This window comes from Tauraco erythrolophus, chromosome 2, assembly GCF_009769465.1.
Source record: "Tauraco erythrolophus isolate bTauEry1 chromosome 2, bTauEry1.pri, whole genome shotgun sequence".
NCBI classification, from domain to species: Eukaryota; Metazoa; Chordata; class Aves; order Musophagiformes; family Musophagidae; genus Tauraco; species Tauraco erythrolophus.
Window position 1 is genome coordinate 128675914 of NC_141466.1, and position 21549 is coordinate 128697462.

At 41.3% G+C, this 21549-nt stretch overlaps 1 protein-coding gene across 2 annotated transcripts; it reads left to right on the top strand.

Annotated features, from left to right (window-relative positions):
• Positions 1–313: 313 nt before the first annotated feature.
• Positions 314–11182, top strand: FAM161A (FAM161 centrosomal protein A). 2 transcript variants are annotated; one of them, XM_086631128.1, is made up of 7 exons: positions 314–433; positions 1749–1996; positions 2472–3671; positions 4058–4225; positions 7442–7541; positions 8308–8462; positions 9094–11182. In XM_086631128.1, exons 1-7 carry the CDS (start codon positions 314–316, stop codon positions 9578–9580), a joined length of 2478 nt encoding a protein of 825 aa, XP_086487254.1. In that variant the 3' UTR covers positions 9581–11182. The 2 variants fall into 2 exon arrangements, with proteins under 2 accessions (XP_086487254.1, XP_086487255.1); XM_086631129.1 differs by lacking the exons at positions 314–433; positions 4058–4225 and having other exon boundaries at positions 1668–1996.
• Positions 11183–21549: the final 10367 nt, after the last annotated feature.

The window sequence follows — 21549 nt, forward strand, 5'->3', positions numbered from 1 at the left end:
CGGACGAGCAGCCGGCCGCGGGACTCGGGCCCCGGCCCCTCACCGAGGCCTCGGCCCGCTCCCCGCGGGCACTCGCGGACGCGGCCCCGCCAGTCCCGCCCGCGGGCCGGACAACGGCCGCGGCTCGGGCAGGGCAGGGGCTGCCGCCGCCTGGCGGAGGGCCGTGCCAGGCCCCGGCTCCGCTCGCCCGCCCGCAGGCAGCCCCGCGGCGGGTAGGAGCCCGCTCCCCGGCCCGGGCGGAACCGGGCGGACACAGCCCTCCCCTTCCGCTGCACGGGCCGCCTCCCCCGGGCCGGCCCCGCTTCCTTGCGCCATGGCGGCGGCGCACCGTGCGGCGCGGCTGGCCGCCGCCTGCCTCAGCACGCCGCTCGACCCCCGCACCCGCGCCCCCGCCGCGCTCTACGAGCGGGGGCCGCCGCCCGCCGCCGCGCAGGTACCGCCCCGGGCGGGAGGGGGGACGGGGGCGTCTCCCGGGCCCCAGCGCACGGCGGGGGCGGGAGGGAGGCGGAAAGCGCCGTTAAGGCTTGTTGGGCAACCGCGGGGGGCGGGAGCCCCGAGGCCGGGCGAGGGGCGCACCTTGAGCCGGCCCGAGCTGCCCCGGTGCCGCTCCCTGGAGAGGGGCCTCCGCTCCGCTCCTGCGACGGGAGACAGAACAGCCTTTTGCACGTTTTTGCACGTTTTTGCACGTCCAGAGCCCGCACACAACCCCCGACGGAGAATAACCTGACAGATGGCTGCAGCACCAATCCCTTAATGAGCTTGTTACACCCCGGTGCTGGAAGAGCCGATTTAGGGGAAGGGGCCGGGCTGGTTCTGATGGAGAACTGACACGGGAGAGGAGGTGGATGGCGCCTTTCGCTGGGCATTCCGTAACGGCTTTTTCAATTTGCTTCTTCCATCGTATAATTGATTTTGTGTTGGAGCACAAAGCCGTGGGGAATACGAGTTAAGAGTTTTTTCCAGTGAAAACCTGACAAAAAGTGAACAAGGCTTTTTGTTGGAATATCAAAGCTTACTAAAATACCTCTGTGTGGAAAAGTATTATTATAGTTTTTGGATAAAGAAACTAGTCCTGTAACTTTTTAAAACATAATGCTTAAAATAACATAAAGGAAACCTTTGTAATGCAGAATGACCAACCTGGTTTCAATAACATTCCAGCCTGGTTTCAGGAAAATTTACTTCTCTGACTTGTGCAAGCTTTAAAAATGTTTAAAGAACGTGCTTACCTGCACACAACTGCGAGATGCCAAACGCTGTTCCAACTAAGTGCTGCAGAATCCCTGTCATTTCACAATAAGTTATGGAAATGGGAATAAGCATTTATTCATGAGATATCAAATGACTTATTTTTAGAATGCTTCTGGAAATGGGAAGCAGAGAAAGTTCTGTTATGTTCTTGTTTTTAAATACAGGCTTTTTTATAGCTGCGATCAAGGAAAAATTACACTTTTTACAAAATAGTTAAAACTCTTCTTTTGGTAAGTCCTTTTGATCATATTTCCTGGAATAAATATTATACTGATTACAGGGACAAAGTTAGGAATTTTACATGCTTTAAATAGGACCCTTAGGAAATAAATTATTATGCAATAAGATTGTTCTGTGTAACTGTGCGTGAACATTTGTAGACAGGTATCTCTGGTGTTACCGTGTCATTCATTAGACTTAATTAGGACAAAGCAGTATTAAGAACCATGTTCCCCTTTCTCCTAACAGTCAGTAAACTTTACAAACATCTCTTCCAGGATGGTTTTGGTTTGAATCCAAATGCTGATGGAGAGCAGACCCCCTCTCCAAACAGAGACTGCGACAAGTGGCTAGACTTTTCCAAAATGTGCAATTCAAATCAAGAATATTACTTGAAGCTAGAAGAGTTGAAGAACGCCCACTTGGAGACCATGGCAAAACTAGAAAGTATGTATAGGAATAAACTCTATTTAAAAGGAGTATCACCCTTGGACAGGAAAAACGCTGCTTCTGACATGTGTTGTAGGTAAGTTTGGTGGTACCTTTTCTCTGAAGATTCTCAAATGCTTTGCAGACATCAGTAAAACAGCAGTTGTTTGTTGGGTTTTTTTCCTGGAGCTGGGAGGCGTTACTTCTCTTCATTTTCTATGAGCAGATAATCACAGAAAAGTTAGTTTTAATAACAAAAATGCTTATTCACCTTGCTAACGGACTGTGAGATTTACAAGTGTGTGTGCAGCAGAACTGGGCAAGGTGTTTAGTAAAGCACGGTGCCTTTGCTTAAGGAGTGCTGACTTGTTCACCATCAGCACTTACTTAAAACTATGTTCTGGTGTGAGTACCCAGTGTGCTTCTCTTCCCTTCACTTCCCCCTCTCTTCTTCCCCACCAGCACTGTTTATTTTTTTTTCTAATGATGGTACCTCACAGTGGAAGTTACTGGCTTTCTAGCAACATGGGACTGGACTCAAAACAACTTTTTTTTTTTTTTCTTTTTTAAAGGCCAACCTGGGAGAAGAGCTCGTATCAGCCTCTAGATTTGCACAAATCTTTTTCAGACTCTGACTTAAGCGATCCCTTAGGTTCAGATCCCTTAGGCTCAAGTATATCTGATGGGTCTGACAGAGAATTAGCATTTGAAGAAAGCGACAGTGAAACTGGATCATCTGCCTTTGCTAAGGAACGGATTGAAAAAATGTGGGACGGGTTCTCTGTGGAAGACTACATCTCCCGCACCAAACACAGCCTCCCAAGCTCACCAGCCTTCAGAACAATACAGAAGAAACAGAAAGCATGGTCGCCGAAAGTTACTGTGCCCAAGCCTTTCCAGATGACTATTAGAGAAGCTAGAAAAAAAGAACAGAATGTCAAATCAAAGTCACAGATGGAAATGGAAAATAACTTACTGAAGAAGCAACTAGAGGAAGAAGCAGAGTGTCAGAAGAAATTCCGAGCCAATCCAGTGCCTGCTACTGTCTTCCTTCCGCTCTACCATGAAATCGTGCAACGAAACGAAGAACGCAGGAGGTCTGTCAAAGAGAGAAGCAAACTCAAGCTCTTGGCCTCTCAGAAGCCATTTAAATTCATTGAACGAGAGAAGCAAAGGAATGAAATTAGGAAAATGCAATTAAGAGACCTTTCTGCACCTGAAAAGAAAACAAAACTGTTCAGAGCAAAACCAGTTCCTAAATGTGTTTATAGTCCAGCTGTTAACGACAAGCTAAAGGAAGAAGAGCTCTTCAGAGAGATCAGGATCCGAATGAGAGCTGAAGAGTTGCTACGTAATTCATCTGTACCCACCAGCAGACTGGCTTTAAAAGATACCAATAAAAAGAAGAAACACAAGTGTGTTGAACCAAAGGAAACAGAACATAAACCCAAGATCAAATCAAACGTTCCAGATTTTGAGCTACTGCACCAGAAGTTTCAGAAACGACTCCTGCGACAGAAACAAGTGAAACACCTCACAGTCTGTGAACCTTTCGATCTTCGTACTCCATATATTCCCTCAAACAAGGGGAAGGTTTTGAAGGACATTCAAGAGGATGAAGAAAAGTTGAAAGAAACACGCTGGCCATATGCTTCTCCAAGACGGAAACCTCAAATGAGACATTCAAGTGCAAATGCACATCTCTCAAGATTTGGAGAATCTAAATCACCGAAAGTCACACAATCCACCAGACGACGGCTACAAGCCATAAGGTGACTAATTTAGTGATGCTGTACATTTTATATCTACTATAAGAGTAGACTATTTGTGTATTTCTACATATGTAGTTAATTCTTCCATGCAGTGAAGAATTATAAATAAACCTTTATATTAATATATTATGAAATTTTAAATATAGGACTCGATTAGTATTTATAACTTAAAGAAACAGTAGTGCGTTTTTCTCAGAATGTCCATAAGAAAGGAACAAATGACTGCTGTTTCCCAGGATATGTCTGAATCCCTTAAAATGGCACATACCTTGTGTCCTCTTGTGCCAACCCTGGTTTTCTCTTTTGTATCTCCTTTGCCAAAGCTTTCTTTAAAGTCTTGCTCTTGATTTAAAATGAATTCAGCCTTAGTTTATTTCTCCACCCAGGAATTCACTTGAGGAAAAGAGAAAGCTGGAACAACAACAAAAAAGGAACAGAACAAAGCAGAAACAAAGAACGAAAAAACTCCAGAAAATTGTAACAGCTCGGGCTGAGGCCAATGACCCACATCAGAGCCTAGCTCAGGTGTCAAAATCCAAATTAAAAACATTCAGGTATTTTGTTGCATTCCCCTGAATCCTGAACCTCTCATTCTACATTGTATGGTAAACATACAATGTAAAAACCAGCATAGTCTAAGTTTACATGATTACGCATTTGATAAATTATACACTGTACAAGCAATTAGCAAAAAAAGTGGCCAGATTTAGTGTTTCAACTGGGAAATTGTTCTAATGATTTCGATCTATATGTTCCACCTTACAGCATTATAGATTAGCTAACAGGAGACTCCTGTGTTTTGTCAATTGACATATGAACTAAAGAGGAAAAGTTTAAAAAAAAAATCAAAAGGAAGAGTGTAGTTACAGAATATCCTTGCATTGCTGGATTGGTAGATGTTGGTACAACTTTGGGGCTAGCTGTCTCCTAAAGTAGTGGACATTTCACGATTCACTTCGTCCCAGCAGGTCCCCGCTTAAGAGCGAAAATTAGAGCAGGAATACTATTTTAATTTAGCACACATATCAACACCTAACCAGGAATCTGCTGGCACTTAGGAGGAATGGGATCCAATAGTGGAGATACAAATTCAAAGACTGTTCATACATGACTGAGAAAAGAAAAGTAGCACACAGGGGAAAACAGCAGGGCCTTCTCCGTGTGCTGTAGGCTCGCAGTGCAGATGGCTCCAGCTCTCTGATGCTGATCTAACTCCAGAATTGCTGCTTGACTTTGTGGTTGTGGCTAATTTAACCATTTCTGCTTCCTAATCTTTTTAATCCTAGAAAAAAAAAAAAAGGCCTTTTTGAATGAGTTTTTAGTGCGGTTTAAAACTGTTTTAGCATGATGGCACTGCAGCAGTATCGTCAGTTTAAGGTGCTTTTACGTGGAGATGGTGAGAGGTACTGAGTGTTCTGCCTTTGTTGCTTCATGCATAGGCAAGATTCTTGGGCAGTGACTATGAATCTTAATTTCCAGTAACCAGGCAAATTCCCAGTAACTGACAGTAGTAGGACAAAACAATGCAAGGGTGAATGATCATGAGATATGCCTGATTACAAGATTCATAGCTTTGACTAGCAACTTTTAAATTACCATACTAAACTTTAAGGTGTTTAGAATATGGGTCCAGGAGAGATCTTTCTGAGATGAGGGTGGAGGCTAGGGCTGTCTTTATGGTTGGGAGTTGAAAGGTAACAAATAAGGTTTCCTCAGTTTTTTTTTTATTTTTTGCTTTACACAGGCCTCTTCTTTCATTATAGCTAAAATAGAAAACTGAGGATTTATACTTACTAGCCTCAAACTCTGGGCTATTATAACCAAATTTACTGAAATAGTGCAGCACCATCTGTAAGACAATACTGCACATTGTTCCACCAGCAAACTTTGTAATGGTTATTCACCACAACGTTCCTGCACTGTGACCAGAAAAAGAAGATGCAACAAAAACCAAAGCAGATGCATTCTCACATGCTGAAAAAGCACGACGTGCAGTGGCTCAGCAAATGTAAGCCAGAAGCAGCACTGCAACAAGGGTTTTGCTTGGCCACATGGGCAGTCAGTGACTATTCAGCATACACCATCTATGCCCACATACCGCCTCCCCCAAAGACAGCTGAAGCCAAAGAGCACGCAGTAAGCAGTAGTGGTCTGGGATAAGCAGGGCTTATGTAGGATCCTGGAGAGCAGGGATGCATTGGTAGAGATGCAGGTCAAAGAGGACAATCCCTTCTAACTATTTTGTTAGAGTCAGAGCTCAAATGCAATTGCTTTTGCGACACAACCAACAGATACTGTTAATAGCAGGAGCTTTATAATGTAAGTGTCCTTGGGCAGATCATTTGCTGACTCTAGGATAGAAGGAGAAAGCAATTTGAGTTAAAGTAGCAGGGTGGAGAACTGGGAGAGACAGTGGGTAGGTTTACAGATTTGATTTGAGTTCATTCAGCAGCAAAGTTCACATTAAAGCATTTAGCTTAATCAGATTTCAGGAGCATTGTAAAACACTCATGCTTAATTCTTGTCTGCACATAAAATTATGCTATTAGAAAGCAAGATTACTTCCCCAGTGTTGATGCATTAAGGCTGGTACAAGTGCTTAACTTGATAATGCTTATTTCAGCACAGGCTGGGTAATAAGGTGTATTAATGTAAGTGCTCTTCTAACAGATAATTAGGTTTGTAGAAAGCTGCCCGAGAGAGCAAGCAGGTAGCAACAACAAAGTTCACTCCCTCAAAATGGCGAATAACTTGCCTTAATGCACAGAAATTGCAGAATTTCAGAGGATAAGGGAAGGAGGCAAGAGGAGACAGAAGTGTAAAATGCCCCCCAGCTCTCATACTTGCCCTTAGGTGTCTGACTAAGTGATGCTAGACCTGGCCCAGGACAGAGGCAACATCACAGAGAGGTGTCTGTCACACACTGAGGATTACAGCCCATGCCACCTGGATTATCTAGCGCTTGCTGTGATCTAGGCTATCGTTTCAGTTGATGAATCAGCTGTTTCATCATCCCACTGTATTGACTGGGCCCTTGACAAACAAACTAGGAAAAAAAGTGTACTGTGATCCAGAACTTGGCCACTCCTCTTGTAAGACAGACTGGTAAAGTAGCAAGATTCTTATCAAGCTTTTCCTTGGAAGTACTGATTTTTGTTTAATGGTACTAATTTCCTGTGGTGTATTCTGACTTCATCACAGTCATAGATTCATAGATTTCTAGGTTGGAAAAGAGATCATCAAGTCCAACCATCCCTAATCCCCATTAAACCATATCCTCAAGTAGATCATCCACCCTATTCTTAAACACATCCAGGGATGGGGACTCAACCACCTCCCTGGGCAGCCTATTCCAGTGGAGTCCTTTCAAACTGTTTCATTTTGCTTAGAACAACTGGAATAGCTATATGAAACCAGCATTTTAAAAAACCTGAAGTACCTAAACTTTGAAAAAAACCCTAAGTTTCAAACCCCTAATAATCCAAACTCACAGCCCTTTTTTAACCTCACTAGCTGGGACCTCTCTCTGCTTATCCAAAGTGACTACTTCAGAGACAGTTTTGTTCAGTACTCCAGGCAAGCAATTCCTGTGAAAAATGAGTCAATATACCTCAGACTATGTAACCACCATAAAATAATTTACCTTCTATGTGTCTTTAAGTAGGACAGTATTTAGTTTGTTGTGAGCAATTTGACTTTCAGCTGCTGTAGAAAATTACTTCTTGTATTATAAATTAATAATAATTTCTCATGTACTCTGTTTCCTTTAGGAATTATGAGAAGCAGAGAATGCAAGAATATTTGCAAGAGTTGCAAGAAATGGAAGAAAGAGTAAATCAAAGGCCACTGCTTTTGGAAAGAGTCACTCAGGTTGTCTTGCTACTGTACTGCTACTTAATCTTATCTTCAAATACTGCATAGGCATTTGTAGTTTTATAGTCAGACATTTTTAGAAGATATTTGAAGAATACTTTTGAAACCAGTATTTGTGCTGGCAGTGTGGTCCCTGACCTGTTTCCAAACTGACAGAGACAGCAAGTCCTGGATTGCTGGTTCCCTTTGTGCCTCCTGTCTCTGTGGGTTTCCTGGCCTGCCGTTGCTGTGGGGTCAGAGCATCTGTGTAGACTGGAGGACAAGTCTTCCTCACTCAGATATTGCCTGAAGAAACAGAATTTCCACGCTTGGTTTCAGAGGCAGAGATACACATCTATGTAATTTGTTAAATAGCACTCTAAGAAGGTGAAACAATACTGATTTTTTAGGGCAGCAGCTCCCAGAGAGGACAGAGAAGTAGAGGGGATAAAGGAGAAGCCCTAGGAAGATTGTATCTGTTTTTTTTTTTTTTTTTTTTACATGTCCACATCTTGCCCCTCTTCCCTCAATAGCTACATACAGAATATATAATTCTTCATTAGCCAGTGGGCACAGGGAGCAAACTGGATTTAAACTAGTACAGAAAAGGAAAATCTGGTGTAAAATTTTCAAGTATTGCCTTGCCGTTCTTGCTTACAGTGAATGATCATTCAACTTGTCAGATGTGATTAAAGAAACAGTATTAATATAAATAAACAAAAGTATCACCAGATAGGCATTTAATGCATTTAGATAACACATCACCATTGTGGTTTTCCTACAGAAAAATGCCAGAATAGCTGCAGAAAAGCACTATTCTAACAGACTGAGAGCGCTGGGGATATGCCCAGAGTTTGTTTCAAAGAAAGGACAAACAACTAAATTGCTACAATGCTCCAGTGGTGAAGATTTTAGTAACTCCACTGATGCCAGAGAAAGGTAGAGATTACTGAAGGCTTTTTTTTTTATTGCCACTACATACCTAATAGTTAGAAAGTAATTTTTGATGTGTAGGTTTGGTTTTATTAATTATTTGTATTATTTCTGAGGTAAATATTTGACTACGTAGTTAGCTTTACTAATGTTAGCATTAGTATGTATTTTTTATGTTTTTTTTCCTGAATTAAATATTATTTCATAAAATAGAGGAGAGTACTGGATATGTTACGTAATGCACATCAAAGAAAAATGAAGAAAAAACATTTATTTGTTCCTTTCACCAAAAAATTTGACAGGTTGCTAGTAAGTCACTTGTCACTTCATGCTGCATTAGTTTTACCGAAATTTTAAAATAAGCCTTATAAAAAATACTTTGATATCCATTAGATGCTATGATATAAAAGGAAGTAGAGATGAAAAAAATGAGATATATATATAAGCAATGCTGCCGAGTGACTTCCTAGCATAAAACGAGACTCTAGTGTCCCCCCTTCCCTTTTCCTTCACCAGTTCCACCCCAGCCAAGTCTACAGGAATTTGTCCTAGATTACCTGAAGGTAGTATTCCTTTAAAACCTACTGGAAAGCATCCTACCTGAAAATAAAATGACATGTGCAAATTGTCTTTTCAGAGTCATCAAGGATAAAGTGAAAGAAAGGGAATCCTTTGAGGAAGCAGCTGGCAGTAGTCCTCAGTCTGAGCAGTCCTGTGAGGAGGAGGAGGAGGAAGGAGAGAAGAGAAAAGGTATCAAAGCCTCCACCCAGGATGGCCAGTCCAGTGAGCCGGATGATGAGGAAGAGGCAAGAGCCAGCCCTCGTGCTCACCAGCCTTGCCATGCAGAGGAGGCTGGGTCCAGCCCCACCTCTGACCAGCACCATGAAGATGATGAGGAAGAGGAATCAAAGGCAGGTGTGCTGCTTGGCCATTCCCAGGAGGAGGAAGAGGAGGAGGAGGATGATGATGATCAGTCAAGACCCAGCTCTCGGTCTGACCAGTCCCATGAGTGTGAAGAGGAGGGTCAGTCTGACCCTGAAGCTGAGGGTTCCTTCAGATATGAGGATGAGGAATATGAAAATGATGATTCAGAAGAGAAATCCAATGATGATGAAGCTGACTGAAAGGAAGGCAGACAGGATGGCCTGGGGCTTAGGAACCTATTTCATTGCTGGCAGTGAAAGACATCAAAGAAAAACTTGGCTTTTTGTTCCTGGTACAAAATTCTGTTAATTTAAAGCTCAGCTTAACAGTCTTGCCAGCACAGAAATGTTGCCTATTTTCTACTAAGAACAATCAAGTTACTAATTTCAACCCAGAAAATAATTTTATATAAATCATCTTTTTTCTAGTCTTCTGTGACATTAGTGAACTTCTGTTCATAAAATGAGCTGCAACCACTGTTTAATAATGTCTTGCATGCTGTGTTGGTAAGTACTGAGGTCTTATGTCCAGGTGTTCCTGTGTGCTAGCAAAGCCAGATGAGATTTTGGATTAACTTGCCATTATCAGTGGCTCCCAGTCTCAAATATTTCAGTGCTTCTGGGGTCTCTTCCTGCTGTATCTTCTAGGATGGCAATGAATAGACCAGAGTTTATCGTGCAAGGCCTCTGATTGTTTTCAGCAGAGCAGCTAAACAAATGTGCAGTTAGACAATTATGGTCTAATTAATCTGTTCGATTCCTCCCTCCTCTTCACAATGGGGTTTGTCCTCTGCCCACTTAAGTGAGCTGAATTGGCACAGGATGGGTCAGATAAGTGCCAGGGCCAGAAAAGATGACTACTTTTGGAGGAAACAAGATGTTCTATCAACTACTTTATCCAGCTAAAATATTAACGGTATTGCAGTCGCTGAAGGCTCTCTCTATAGAGGAGAAAATGCCTAGAATACACTGAGAGCAGCCACTGAAACTTTCAGAGATATTTAGCACTGACAGACAAGTAACACAGAAGAATAAGTCAGTTCAATAATATGGTTATGCTGCAGATGATCTACTACTGTCCAACCAAGCCCCAAAACTGTTCTTTCAACTCCATTTGTTTTGAAGCACTCTTCCTATGATCATGTAAAAATCATTCTTCTTAACATATAATAACAAAAGCTGATTTTAATCTTCCAATTTCTTTGAGACAGTAAACACACACTGTAAAGACAGAATCTTACTACACCAGATAGAAATGTAGCCCAGCAACTCCGGGTGCATGAAAGTATGGAAAGAAGTGCTTTGTACCTTTTCTTACACACTTGCTGCTCAGGTCTTCAGCTACTACACAAGAATGCAAATGGAAGGTTTGGGGTTTGTTGTGGGTGGTTTGTTTTTTTTTTTCCGTCTTTATATCAGTAATTCCTTCTACTATTAGTAGCTTTCTTGCTAACCTGTCATATGCAGCATTAGGAGAGACAGTAAAAGAACATATCCACATAACAACAGACCACAAACAAGGATTTCAGACAAGCTTTGTTAGGACAAAGTATAATGCAACATTGCAGAGGTGCTAAAAGCATGTTCATGTTAGAGTAAATACGTTTGTTAAAACAACCAGGTTTGCAAAAGTATCTGCAATGACTAACAATAAGGAATTTTTTTTTTTTTCCCCTCACTTTTCTTCCACGCTGCATGCAAGGGCACTAAATCTGTTATTTCTTCCTTCTGACTGAGAAACTGTGTAACAATGTTTGGAAGTTTTTTATCATTATTACTTTTATTTATTTTTGAAGTGTGAGCATAAATAATATGAATTTGAAACTTATTTTTTTTACTTAAATAAAATATCTGTTGTGTATATGTATGTCATACACAAAAATATTAATCATTACTTTACAAGCAAAATAGCAGTTTACAATCTGTAGTTACACCTGACAACCCCACAATACAAACTCAAGGTTTGTTTGCTTGTGCTTGTCAGTATTCTGTAATTCTGAAAAGCTGTACAATATGTTACTGAATTCATCATCACATATTACTGGTATTTGTCTCTACTAAATGAAAATTTTTGAAAGAAGGCAGAGGAGGTCTAAATTGCATTTTTCTCATAAAGGTTATTTGAAGAGGTTTCAAATTAGAAAAAAATCAACTCTTTTTAAGATCTGACAGCACTAAGTGTACTAAAATAATATAAATGTATAATTGTTGAACTATTATATGACAGATCAAAAATATTACTAAAACTTCTTTAAATTGGAGAGAGGTAGCAAAAACCAATGCCTTTTTTAAGGTTTTAGGAGGAGGAGTTGGGGGCCTGTATATAACATACTGAGTTTTTCCACTGTATTTTTACTATATGAACCTTAATAGAATCATAAAATGGCATAGGCTGGAATAATAACAACAGAATTAATGAACGCTAATAAATATGCGACAAGAAAGGGTTAGTACAGCTTTTGGAGATTATGCCTCAACTTTTTTAGCATTTCTGAAAAAGTCAAGCAGAATCATGTGGACTAAGGGGATTCAATTGATACGGTTCACCTAGATTTCCAGGAAGCATTTGACTCAGTTTGCTAGCAAAGGATCTTAAAGGAACCAATCTTATTGTAGGAATAGAAAGGTCTTCATGAATTAGTAAGCAATCAGGGGAAAAAAAAGGCCAATTTTCACAGTGTAAATGCATTTATCAGCAGACATTCAGTGAGATTAAAACTGCTCAGCATACTCAGATGGCACATGTAGTATCCATTGCAAAGTTTGCTGAGGCCATAGAATTCTTTAATGCTGTGAACAAATGAAACTGCAAAGAACATCCTGAAGGATCTTACGACCATGATAGAACAACAGATATAGTTCACTTTTAATAAGTGCAAAAAAAGTGCTTGTGAGGGTAAAGAAAATATTCCTGAACTATACAATACTATACGCTGAAAAAAGCAATCCCATTTTGAATACCGCATGCAGTCCTGGTCCTCCCATCTTAAAAGGGATTTACTATGTGTCTGGAAGAAGGCAACAAGAATTATCAAAGATAAAGAATGGTTTTCATATAACAATGTATACTAGGATTCTGTAATTTAGAAAAGATATGAGAGAGATAACTGATATATTAAAAGGAACCAGTTACAGAAATCACTTTGAGCAGCACAGACTTTCAAAGTGGAAGAATCATGAAATTTAAGTCAAAAAATCTGTTCAGAAATTGCATTATAAACAAGAAGGGGATAAGTGTTCTGAGAAGGAATTGAAAGAAATAGCAAAGAAAAATCACAGATGATGGAACAAAAACAGGGAGAGACAGGTCAGGATGAATTAAACCTCATGAAGCGAAGTACAGCAGTGAAAAATTCTTGAAACAGAGAGCAAGAAGCATAGACACCACGCTGTCATGGATGAACAATAGGCTGGCCTAAAAACCAAGTCATTAGTTGACTTTTTTTTTATCAGGAGGATGACAAACTGTAGACAAAACGGGGAGAAACTAATAAGATGATGGCACTGAAATGAAAATTACTATATTTAAAATTAAAAAATCCAATAACTTCAACATGAAAATCCAAATCCAGGTGAAAGGTTTTGGTAAATTACCAAGATGAATGTAGTACCATAGGAAAGGAGAATAGAATATGTAGTACTTTGTCAAAACTCAAAACATTTTGATGCTATTAACAGGGAGGAAAAAAAAGTCATTTGATTCAAAGAAGATGATATAATAGAAGCATTTTTTGGTAAGAAGCTCATTAAAGGAGAAACGACACTCAGTTATGCTTTCAAGGAAGCTACCTAGCAGGAGGGAGATGAATAGAAAAGTTTCTCACAGCTTATTGAATATTCTATCTTTAATATTTTACTTAATGGCCAAAGCACAAAAGTAGAAACGTTCAAAAATTTGCAAGGAAAATGAGAAAGGTGTATCCAAAAAAAGGATTAAAAACACCACATGGGAAGAAGAGGATAACTTCACATGTAGACTGTAGTATTAAACAAGAATTCAGGAGTGCAAGAATAACCTTTCTTTAATGGAAATTCATCACCTGAAGCTGTAAGGAGAGGGACCCAGATGACTTGTTGAGGAACAGATATTGAGCCACAAAATGTGATCAGAAAAAAGGCGATGGAATCAAAGGATGTGTCAGGCACAGCATTTCCAGCAGGACTGGAAGAACAGTACTTTAAGTCCACAAACACTACAGAGATCCCATTCTGGGTTTCTCAGTGATTCTTATGGTACTGACTGAGTGGTAGCCTTGGCTGGAAATTCTGTGCTAAACTTCCCCCACTGTGTATCTGCTCACATCTGCCACAGGTTCCCACTGAGATAAGCTGCGGCCATACTCACCACGCTGGAGAGGCTGATGTTACAGGCAGGCTGAAGGGTCTGCATTATTGCTTGGCTGCAAGGCACTGGCTTGCAAGCATATGTAATTTGTAGGGGATACACATCCCAGGAAAGGGATATAGATTCTGGAAGTTTAGTGCTTGCAGGCAGTGCGGTTGCTATGGAAAGGCTCTAGTATCTGGTGGGTCAAGGCTGAAAATGGTCACGAGGTCATAGGACCTGCACTGTAACAAGCCAGTTGCGTTTACTGAAGTTTAGAGTCATCAGAAATGGCGTGGGTTTAGCAGTAGCAAATTCCACAGGAAAAGGAATATCACTGCCAAGTAAACCAAACAGAAGTACAAAGCCCGCAGAGGAATAGAAGTTATTTTAAGTTACAGCCAGATGCAGTGCCCTGTGTGACTGCAGCACTCACACCCATCTAACCTGCACTGAATGCAGTCCTAGAACATTAGTATTGACAGGCTGTACATAAAGTCTATTCATATCTATTTCTAACTCACTCTATACATTTAATTCTATAGATTTCTATGTTTTGAAGTAAGAAGCCAGAAGTCTTGGGTATCGTGCCTTTTCTGGGTGCAATGCAGCATTGTATTCATAGAATCACAGAATGGTTAGGGTTGGAAGGGACCTCAGAGATCATCCAGTTCCAACCCCCCTGCCACGGGCAGGGACACCCTCCACTACACCAGGTTGCCCAAAGCCTCATCCAACCTGGGCTTGAACACTTCCAGGGATAAGGCACCTGCAACTTCTCTGGGCAACCTGTGCCAGTGCCTCACCACCCTCAGAGTGAAAAATTTCTTCCTTATATCTAATCTAAATCTTCCCTCTTTCAGTTTAAAGCCATTACCCCTTGTCCTGTCACTACACGCCCTTGTATTGTTCTGAGGGAAGTCAGGAACAATTTTCAGAGCTAACATAAAAGTGCCACTGAGCGCTGCTTCTAAAAACAAAGCATCCAACTTTGAAAAACAGGCTCCAAAAGCACGATACCAGCTGGACTCCAGTGAGGCTGTGGGAGCAAGAGCTGCATACAACATCTTGAGCTTTGGCCAGACAACCACCCCTCTTTAGGGCCTGTTTCTACCTTTTGATTTGCCTTCCAAATTTACCTGCGTTTCTTAAGCGTTCTTCGTATATACGACACCACTTCCTCTAGAAACCATCTTCTCATGTTCATAAATACCACGGCATCAGGCAGGAGGTTACGTTGTCTTTTCCTTTGAGAAAAAAATTATTACATCATACCTGTTACAGCTGCTCCAAATGAAGATAACAATTCAACTTTTTGAAGAAAATGTTTAAAGTCATCAGTATTTTGAAATTATTTAATTATAGTCTCATTTAGAATCCTCGGGCTTCTGGAATGGCAGAAAGAAAAATATTTGCCTGAGCTTAGCAGATAATAGGCACTCTAAAGCTGAAAATATATATTAAAATTATTTCTAAAAGTATGTCTGTACAGTTGCCCACAAATTTAAGTCAAACATCCATTTTGTATGCAGAATACATTTGTCTAGGAATACTAACTAGTTCATTATTACAAGATATGGCAGCTGCACACTTACAAACGTTAACATGCAGATGAAATTAGAAATGGTTTGATGTCTGTCCTCCTCACCCTTCAGTGGAATTTCGGTCTTACATCTCTAGTTGTAGAATATTTTGATAATTACTTGGCTTTAGAAAAAAAAAAAAAAAGCCTTTGCATACTGCAGCAACACTCGAAATTGCTTCTTTCTTCAATAGGAATTTCAGGTATTTGAGAAATGCTAGATCAGAACCAAGACTTACAATAGTCTCAGAAAAATTCCTGTCCTTACTGTACTAAAAAACACCCAGCCGTCAGATGAAGCAGCAGAGAAATCAGAAATCACATGAGTAAGGCAAACTGCACAGATACAAAGCAAGCTGTAAGACCTGGTGGAGTGCTTTAGATAATAGTTCTGTGTTAAGGAATAACAGCATTAAGAGGCTTCCACTGTGCCAAGTGTGCACACAGAGAAATAAATCCGCAGTCCAGTCTTACTGGGCATCTCTGCATACTTCAGAGTGAGTACATCATGCTTACTCACAGAGTAAATCCTTTCATAAGACAGCTGAGAATATAAAACAGCTTGTTTGTGCCCAAAGAGCACCACCTCTGTCCTCCCGTCTTTTCTTTTCCCCTTGTGTTTCAGGCCCTTTAATTGCGTCAAATTAAGTTACTAAAATAGCCCAGCCAAAAGGAGGGGGTGAGGTTAGGAGATGACAGGGACAAGCAGGACTTCACCCTTTTAGTGCTGGCCAGTTACGATCAGCGTTTCACAGAATGCATCTCAGGATTAGCCACGTAAGAAAATCCCCCACATGCTTAAATGGCTGTAGTACAGAGAAGACAGAGGTTTACGGACAAGAAATACTGTTATTTTCTGATAGTTAAGACCCTAAATGAGACCATGTTTAATTTCATGAATGCAAATACTATCCTGGAAGCCAATTGTCAACAGGCATATTTGCACTTGCACATCTCAACACTTGCTACTAATAGAGCTTACTAGCAATAAGCCGATTACTGTCAATAGTTAGGCAGGTTAACAACAGAAGGTTAGTAAGATTAAGTGGGTTACTGTTTAGCAATAAGTAACTACACTGCTAACACAGCTAGGCAATTCTGGCTGCCAGCATAATGAATTGTTACAAACCATCTGGTTACCACATGATTCAGATCATCGCTCTGTTTTCAAACAGCCTTCCACACGTAGAGGCGTATGTGGTTTTCATGAAGGGCTTCTGTTAACTTGCTCTACCTTTTAATGCATGTTTCAGGCCATCCAATGCTTTCTAAAAGGGATAAAAGATACACAAATTACATTTGTAATACGTAGGAGAAGTAAGCAAACGAAAAATCAGCTCTTACAGCTGTTAGTGTGTGTGTCTCATTCTGATTAGCTCTGCTCTGGGGAGCTCAGTCCAGTAACACCTTTATCCCTGAAGGTACTGGAATTGCCAAGGGCACCATCACAGCTGGTCAAGCAGAGAGCTCTCAGATCTAACACCGCAGGGGCCACACAAACAGTTAGGTGTGAGTTAACACGTTCCTTGATGACGACCAACTTGGGGTTCTGCACTCCAAGAGTTTACTAAGAAACAAAGCAACTCCAAACATTACACATCAGAGTCTCAGCACAAGGTGCTAAGGCTGGCTGGCCGACACACAGGGCCTGCGTATCGTGCCACTGCAAAATGTCCATTATTAAGAAACACCTGTAAACGGGTTCATAAAGTTTATGATATTGCAAAACTGTGATACTGCCTGGGGCACTCAGATCAGAAGCACACAAATGTCAGAGCTGAGATATTAAGCAATTGAGACTTAAAATAAAATCCAGAAAATAAATTTGCAGAGTTGCTCCTTTGAAGACTAGAAAAAAACAAAACCCCACATTACTTCCTGCAAACCCCTGTCCATTTCCTTTCCTCAGTGAGAATTTCCCATAACCCTTGCATGTTAACTAGATTCATAGTTTATTCCCGGATGAAACCTCCTTTCTCAAACTGTTAATGCTGGTTTCATTCAGGCCCAGCAAGCTGAGGCTGAGTTTAACTCTTCTTGTGGAGCTGGTTGGGTACCTGTTTGCCTGCTCCAGCTTGTTTCTGCCCCTGAGAACGAGCATGCTGCCCTTGCAGCACACAGGCCCTCCTGTTCACACAGGTCCCTCTCCTCCCTTTCCCACTGAAAGGCAGCTCAGTGTTGCACAGAAACAGCCTTTACAGCCTCAAACCAGCCATACAACTTCACGGTCACACACCACGCTGTGGTACACCAGTGTGCTCCTGGAATTCCTCACCTGGATGCAGCCTCAGTGCCCACACAAGAGGCTGAACAGTCTATACCTGTGCTTCTGTGATAACTACGGTACATCATCTCATGCGCAGTAGGACTGCAAACTCTTCACATTGTCCTGCCATAAAGCCTTGGCTGAAGTGATTTTTTTGAGGTGCAAGAAAGCAGTTCAGCCTCCCCTCTAACACTGGTCAAAACCCTTGAAAATGTATAGAGGAGACATCAACCACCCCCAAAAACCATACCCTTGCTCCTCACAAAGGTGGGGGAGAGGAAATGAACACAGAATGAAACATTTTCTATCTCCCCCCACTGCTCAAATCAGTTTAAGTCTTCCAAATTTCTACAAATTTTCACTCATTTTTGAACTGCTCCACTGCCAGCCATGCTGTTTGTGCCATCACAAAGGAGAAATGAGAATAATGGCAAAGAGGAAAAAAAAAACAACCTCTTTAAGCAGTAACAGCAGCCTAACGTGTGCATGAAAGCCTCCCTGAAGACTAGGATGCTCCACGGGCCCAGAGGACTGTTTGGGTCCACTGGCTGTACAGGAGAGCAGGGGAACCGAAAAAGAAACCCTGCCAACCACTTGCTACTAAAAATAAGCAAAAAACACTGCCAATGGCAGATTTTCTTTTATGTCTTTTAGCAATCAAAAATCAAGACCTTCGATTCTGGAGCAAATCTGATTTTCCAAGAAGAAAGTATCCTTTTTAAAAAAGAATCCTAACAGAATAGATACAAAAGCTACATTCTAAAGGATAGAATAATTTTCCACATGGGAACTATGACAATCTTTCAGGTTTTTTATTTGTTTTGTTTGGGTTTTGGTGACTTTTTTGGGAGTGTGTGGGAGGAGATTGTGTGTGGGTTTTTTTGGAACTTCCTGCAGCACAAGCTCTTCAGACTTTATATCCCAGACATTTTTCTGCAGAATGTCTACTTATGTCTCAGTCACACAAAGAACAATCATAACAAGAACTATTGTACTCTGTACTATAAACACTGGTAGCATGAAATAGAAAGATTAAGGAAAAAAATAATTAAAAATAGAACTCTTTTCTTTCCAAAGGAAATAACACGATTTTTATCCCAGCGTCTTTTGTCATTGTTATAACAATGGTTCACTTTAGGCCATATCTCAGTGCACTTAGAATCAGGAAACCCTGGTACAGATGTACTCCAGCAACTTGTGCTTTGTTTGCACCATATGTCTGGGACAGCACTGCAGATTTCAAGGGACTTACTAGATGTTAACATGGCTGTTTCAGAGGGTATGTTTTCCTAGAGCACGACTCTGACAATACCTGCAGCACTGGAGAGCTTTTCAGGTTACCAAAGTGAAGGGGACTTGTTGGAACATCTCAGCTGTCTGAAGTCATCCATTTTGCAATGGGGCAGGTTCAGCGACCAACTGCTGATCAGGCCTGGATCCTAGCTTGATAAAAGAGGGATATGTGGCAGAAAAGCACCCGGCAGCACATTTTCAAGTGCTCTTATTCCCAGCAAGATCCCTACCTTTGACTTTACAGGAACTGCAAGAGTTCAGTTCCCAGCATTTGACTTGCTAGAGGTAAAAATTTATCCCGCTCTTCTCAGCCACAGAGCAGTGTTGTGACCTGCAAACACACAGCTCTGAAGAACATGGAAGTGTTAAGATGTCTTAACTGCTTCCCCCAGTGTTTTGTCAGGAAGAATACATCCTCACGACTACCAACAATGCAGTGTTTCTCTTTATGCTGTAGCAAATACAAAGTTCACACAGAGGTTGCACACTTCTTTCACAACAGGAGCACCACAAGATCACATTAGTTATTTTTCACCATACAAAGCTAAGAAGTGTTTCTTCATCCATTACCAATGGACATTAAGGGAAACCCTGTGCCACGCACAACTGCTGTGGTGCAAAACCTGCTCCTTTTTTCATCTCTCCCAATACAGGAAGTGAGCAACAAGCCACCTTTCTTTGATATATTTCAAAAGTTAAAACACTTCAGAGTGAGCATAGGAACTGGAAAGAGAACTGCTGTACACTGGCATGGGTACATCAACACAGCCACATTTCCTCTGATAAGCACCTTCTCATTTTCTGGAATCAAGATTTTTCCTTTTAGCCTTTCTTTAGCCTTTTGAGCTTGGACTTAACTCTTCCATTTCAAAAAGCAGCTTGCTGTGCTTCATGGTGGTCCTCTGGGATTGCTCCACCTCTCCATCCTGAGTTCCTTCCAGACAGGCTCAAGTCCTCCATTTCAATTAACAAGCCGCCCTGGGTAGGGAGAAAAGACACAACATCCTCCATGCTTGTTTTGAACAACAGCTTAAATATTCTCTGCTCAGCTTCAAGAGTCTGAGCACTTACTTGAAAAAGCAAGGTGGAAAGCCAGGTCCTAGTAAGAGAAGTGGGTGCTTTGACTGAAACAAGGACCAGGATTTCACCCACATCTCCCTCAAGAGTCATTTTAAACAATGAAAATAAATGTTATGGCTGGGCATTTTCACATGGAAGACATCGGAATCCTGGACAGCTCTAGAAAGTTGTTATATTAAAGCTATGCATTAGCTTGTCACCATGTAGAACTCTTCTTTAGCGAGTCCATTAATATTAATGAAATCATGTATACATTTCCCCGTTCCTGGATCTGTCCAAGTCCAATGCTGATTACATTCTGAAGGAGGCTGTTGGCAGACAGCATGCATCATACCAGAAGGCTGAGCGCTTCCCCTCTTTTCCAGCTGTGCAGAATACATGAGCGCTATCTTTCCCTGGATATGCAGGAAAGTTTCATGCCCGGGGCCCTCTACATCTCTCAACTGCAGGCCTCTGGAGACTGCAGCTCTTTACTAGCTCTCTTGCTGTCTCTCCATTAGGATTCCTCCCCAACTTCCCTGTTCCCCAGAGCTGTAGGGGAATACTCTGGCCAAGAGGCATACTCGTTTCCTGTATCATCTTAAGACTATGATGCTGGATCTTCCTGCTGTGATGATTTAGAAACATCTTCAAACCTCTGAATGTCTTTAAAATAAAAAGCTGTAAGCCTATGTTTAAAAATCCAAGACTCACTGCACACTTGCTCAAACCGCTCCCTTAAGGAGCAACAGCAACATAAAGACTAGAGTCCACCTGCACTTGAATTCCTCCCAGCTGCTTAAAGGCATTATCTGTTCTGGCAAACACTTCCTAGACAAGGAGAGCCTGGAGTTCATTTTAGTGTGTGGGTCACCACAAAGACATAAAGCTCATCAGCTTTTGAACAAATTAAATTTGTGGTCAGAGATGAAAATAGCATTGGTAAATATCCAAGACAGACCGCCTTCCTTCTCATAATATACTCGGCCCACGGGAAAAAATAGAATATGGAGTGGTGCACTATTTCTGTGAACAGGCAACAGGGAACTTTTAGGATGATGAAAACAACTGGTTGTCTCAAAGCACCAATGTGCAGCAGCTGTACAGTGACACACTGAACAAAACAGTTTTCTTCATCCCCACTATCAAAGATGTAAAGTTATATGTCAGAGTCACCTTCTCAGGAGGTGCGGGATAGTAGATGCATTAGCAGAGGAAGGAATCCATTCAGTCAATAAAGGAATTGATACTTGTCTATAGTTAGAAAACACCTTTTACAGAACAAGCTGTTCTCTGGATCATCGAGAAATAAAAGAGTTTTATTGAGTTTCTAAAGACACAGTCACATTTATAATTAATATTGTTTAACTGCCAGACATTAAGAGTGTTTTAGGATTTTAAATATTCTCTTTTGTTCTTTCCTTCTCAAAGGTGCATCTAACAGCCATGAGGAAAAGAATAAAAATATAAAAGAGTTATGAATCTTCTGTATAATGAGCAGGGGTCCAGTATACAAAGCGTAAAGTAGTGAGTGCAGAGGCTACTCACTCACAGAACCTATTGAGCAGGGAAACAGGATTCAGTTTTCTCTTTCTGACCCAGTGGTGGGTGGCAGGACAGTGACTTTTGGCTTTTCCAACCATAAA

Excerpts from the sequence above, each read along its gene's own strand:
- FAM161A (XM_086631128.1), top strand. The coding sequence starts at position 314 with ATGGCGGCGGCGCACCGTGCGGCGCGGCTGGCCGCCGCCTGCCTCAGC. Across the intron at positions 3,672-4,057 it reads CGACGGCTACAAGCCATAAG|GAATTCACTTGAGGAAAAGA; the intron begins GTGACTAATTTA and ends TTCTCCACCCAG. Across the intron at positions 8,463-9,093 it reads TCCACTGATGCCAGAGAAAG|AGTCATCAAGGATAAAGTGA; the intron begins GTAGAGATTACT and ends TTGTCTTTTCAG.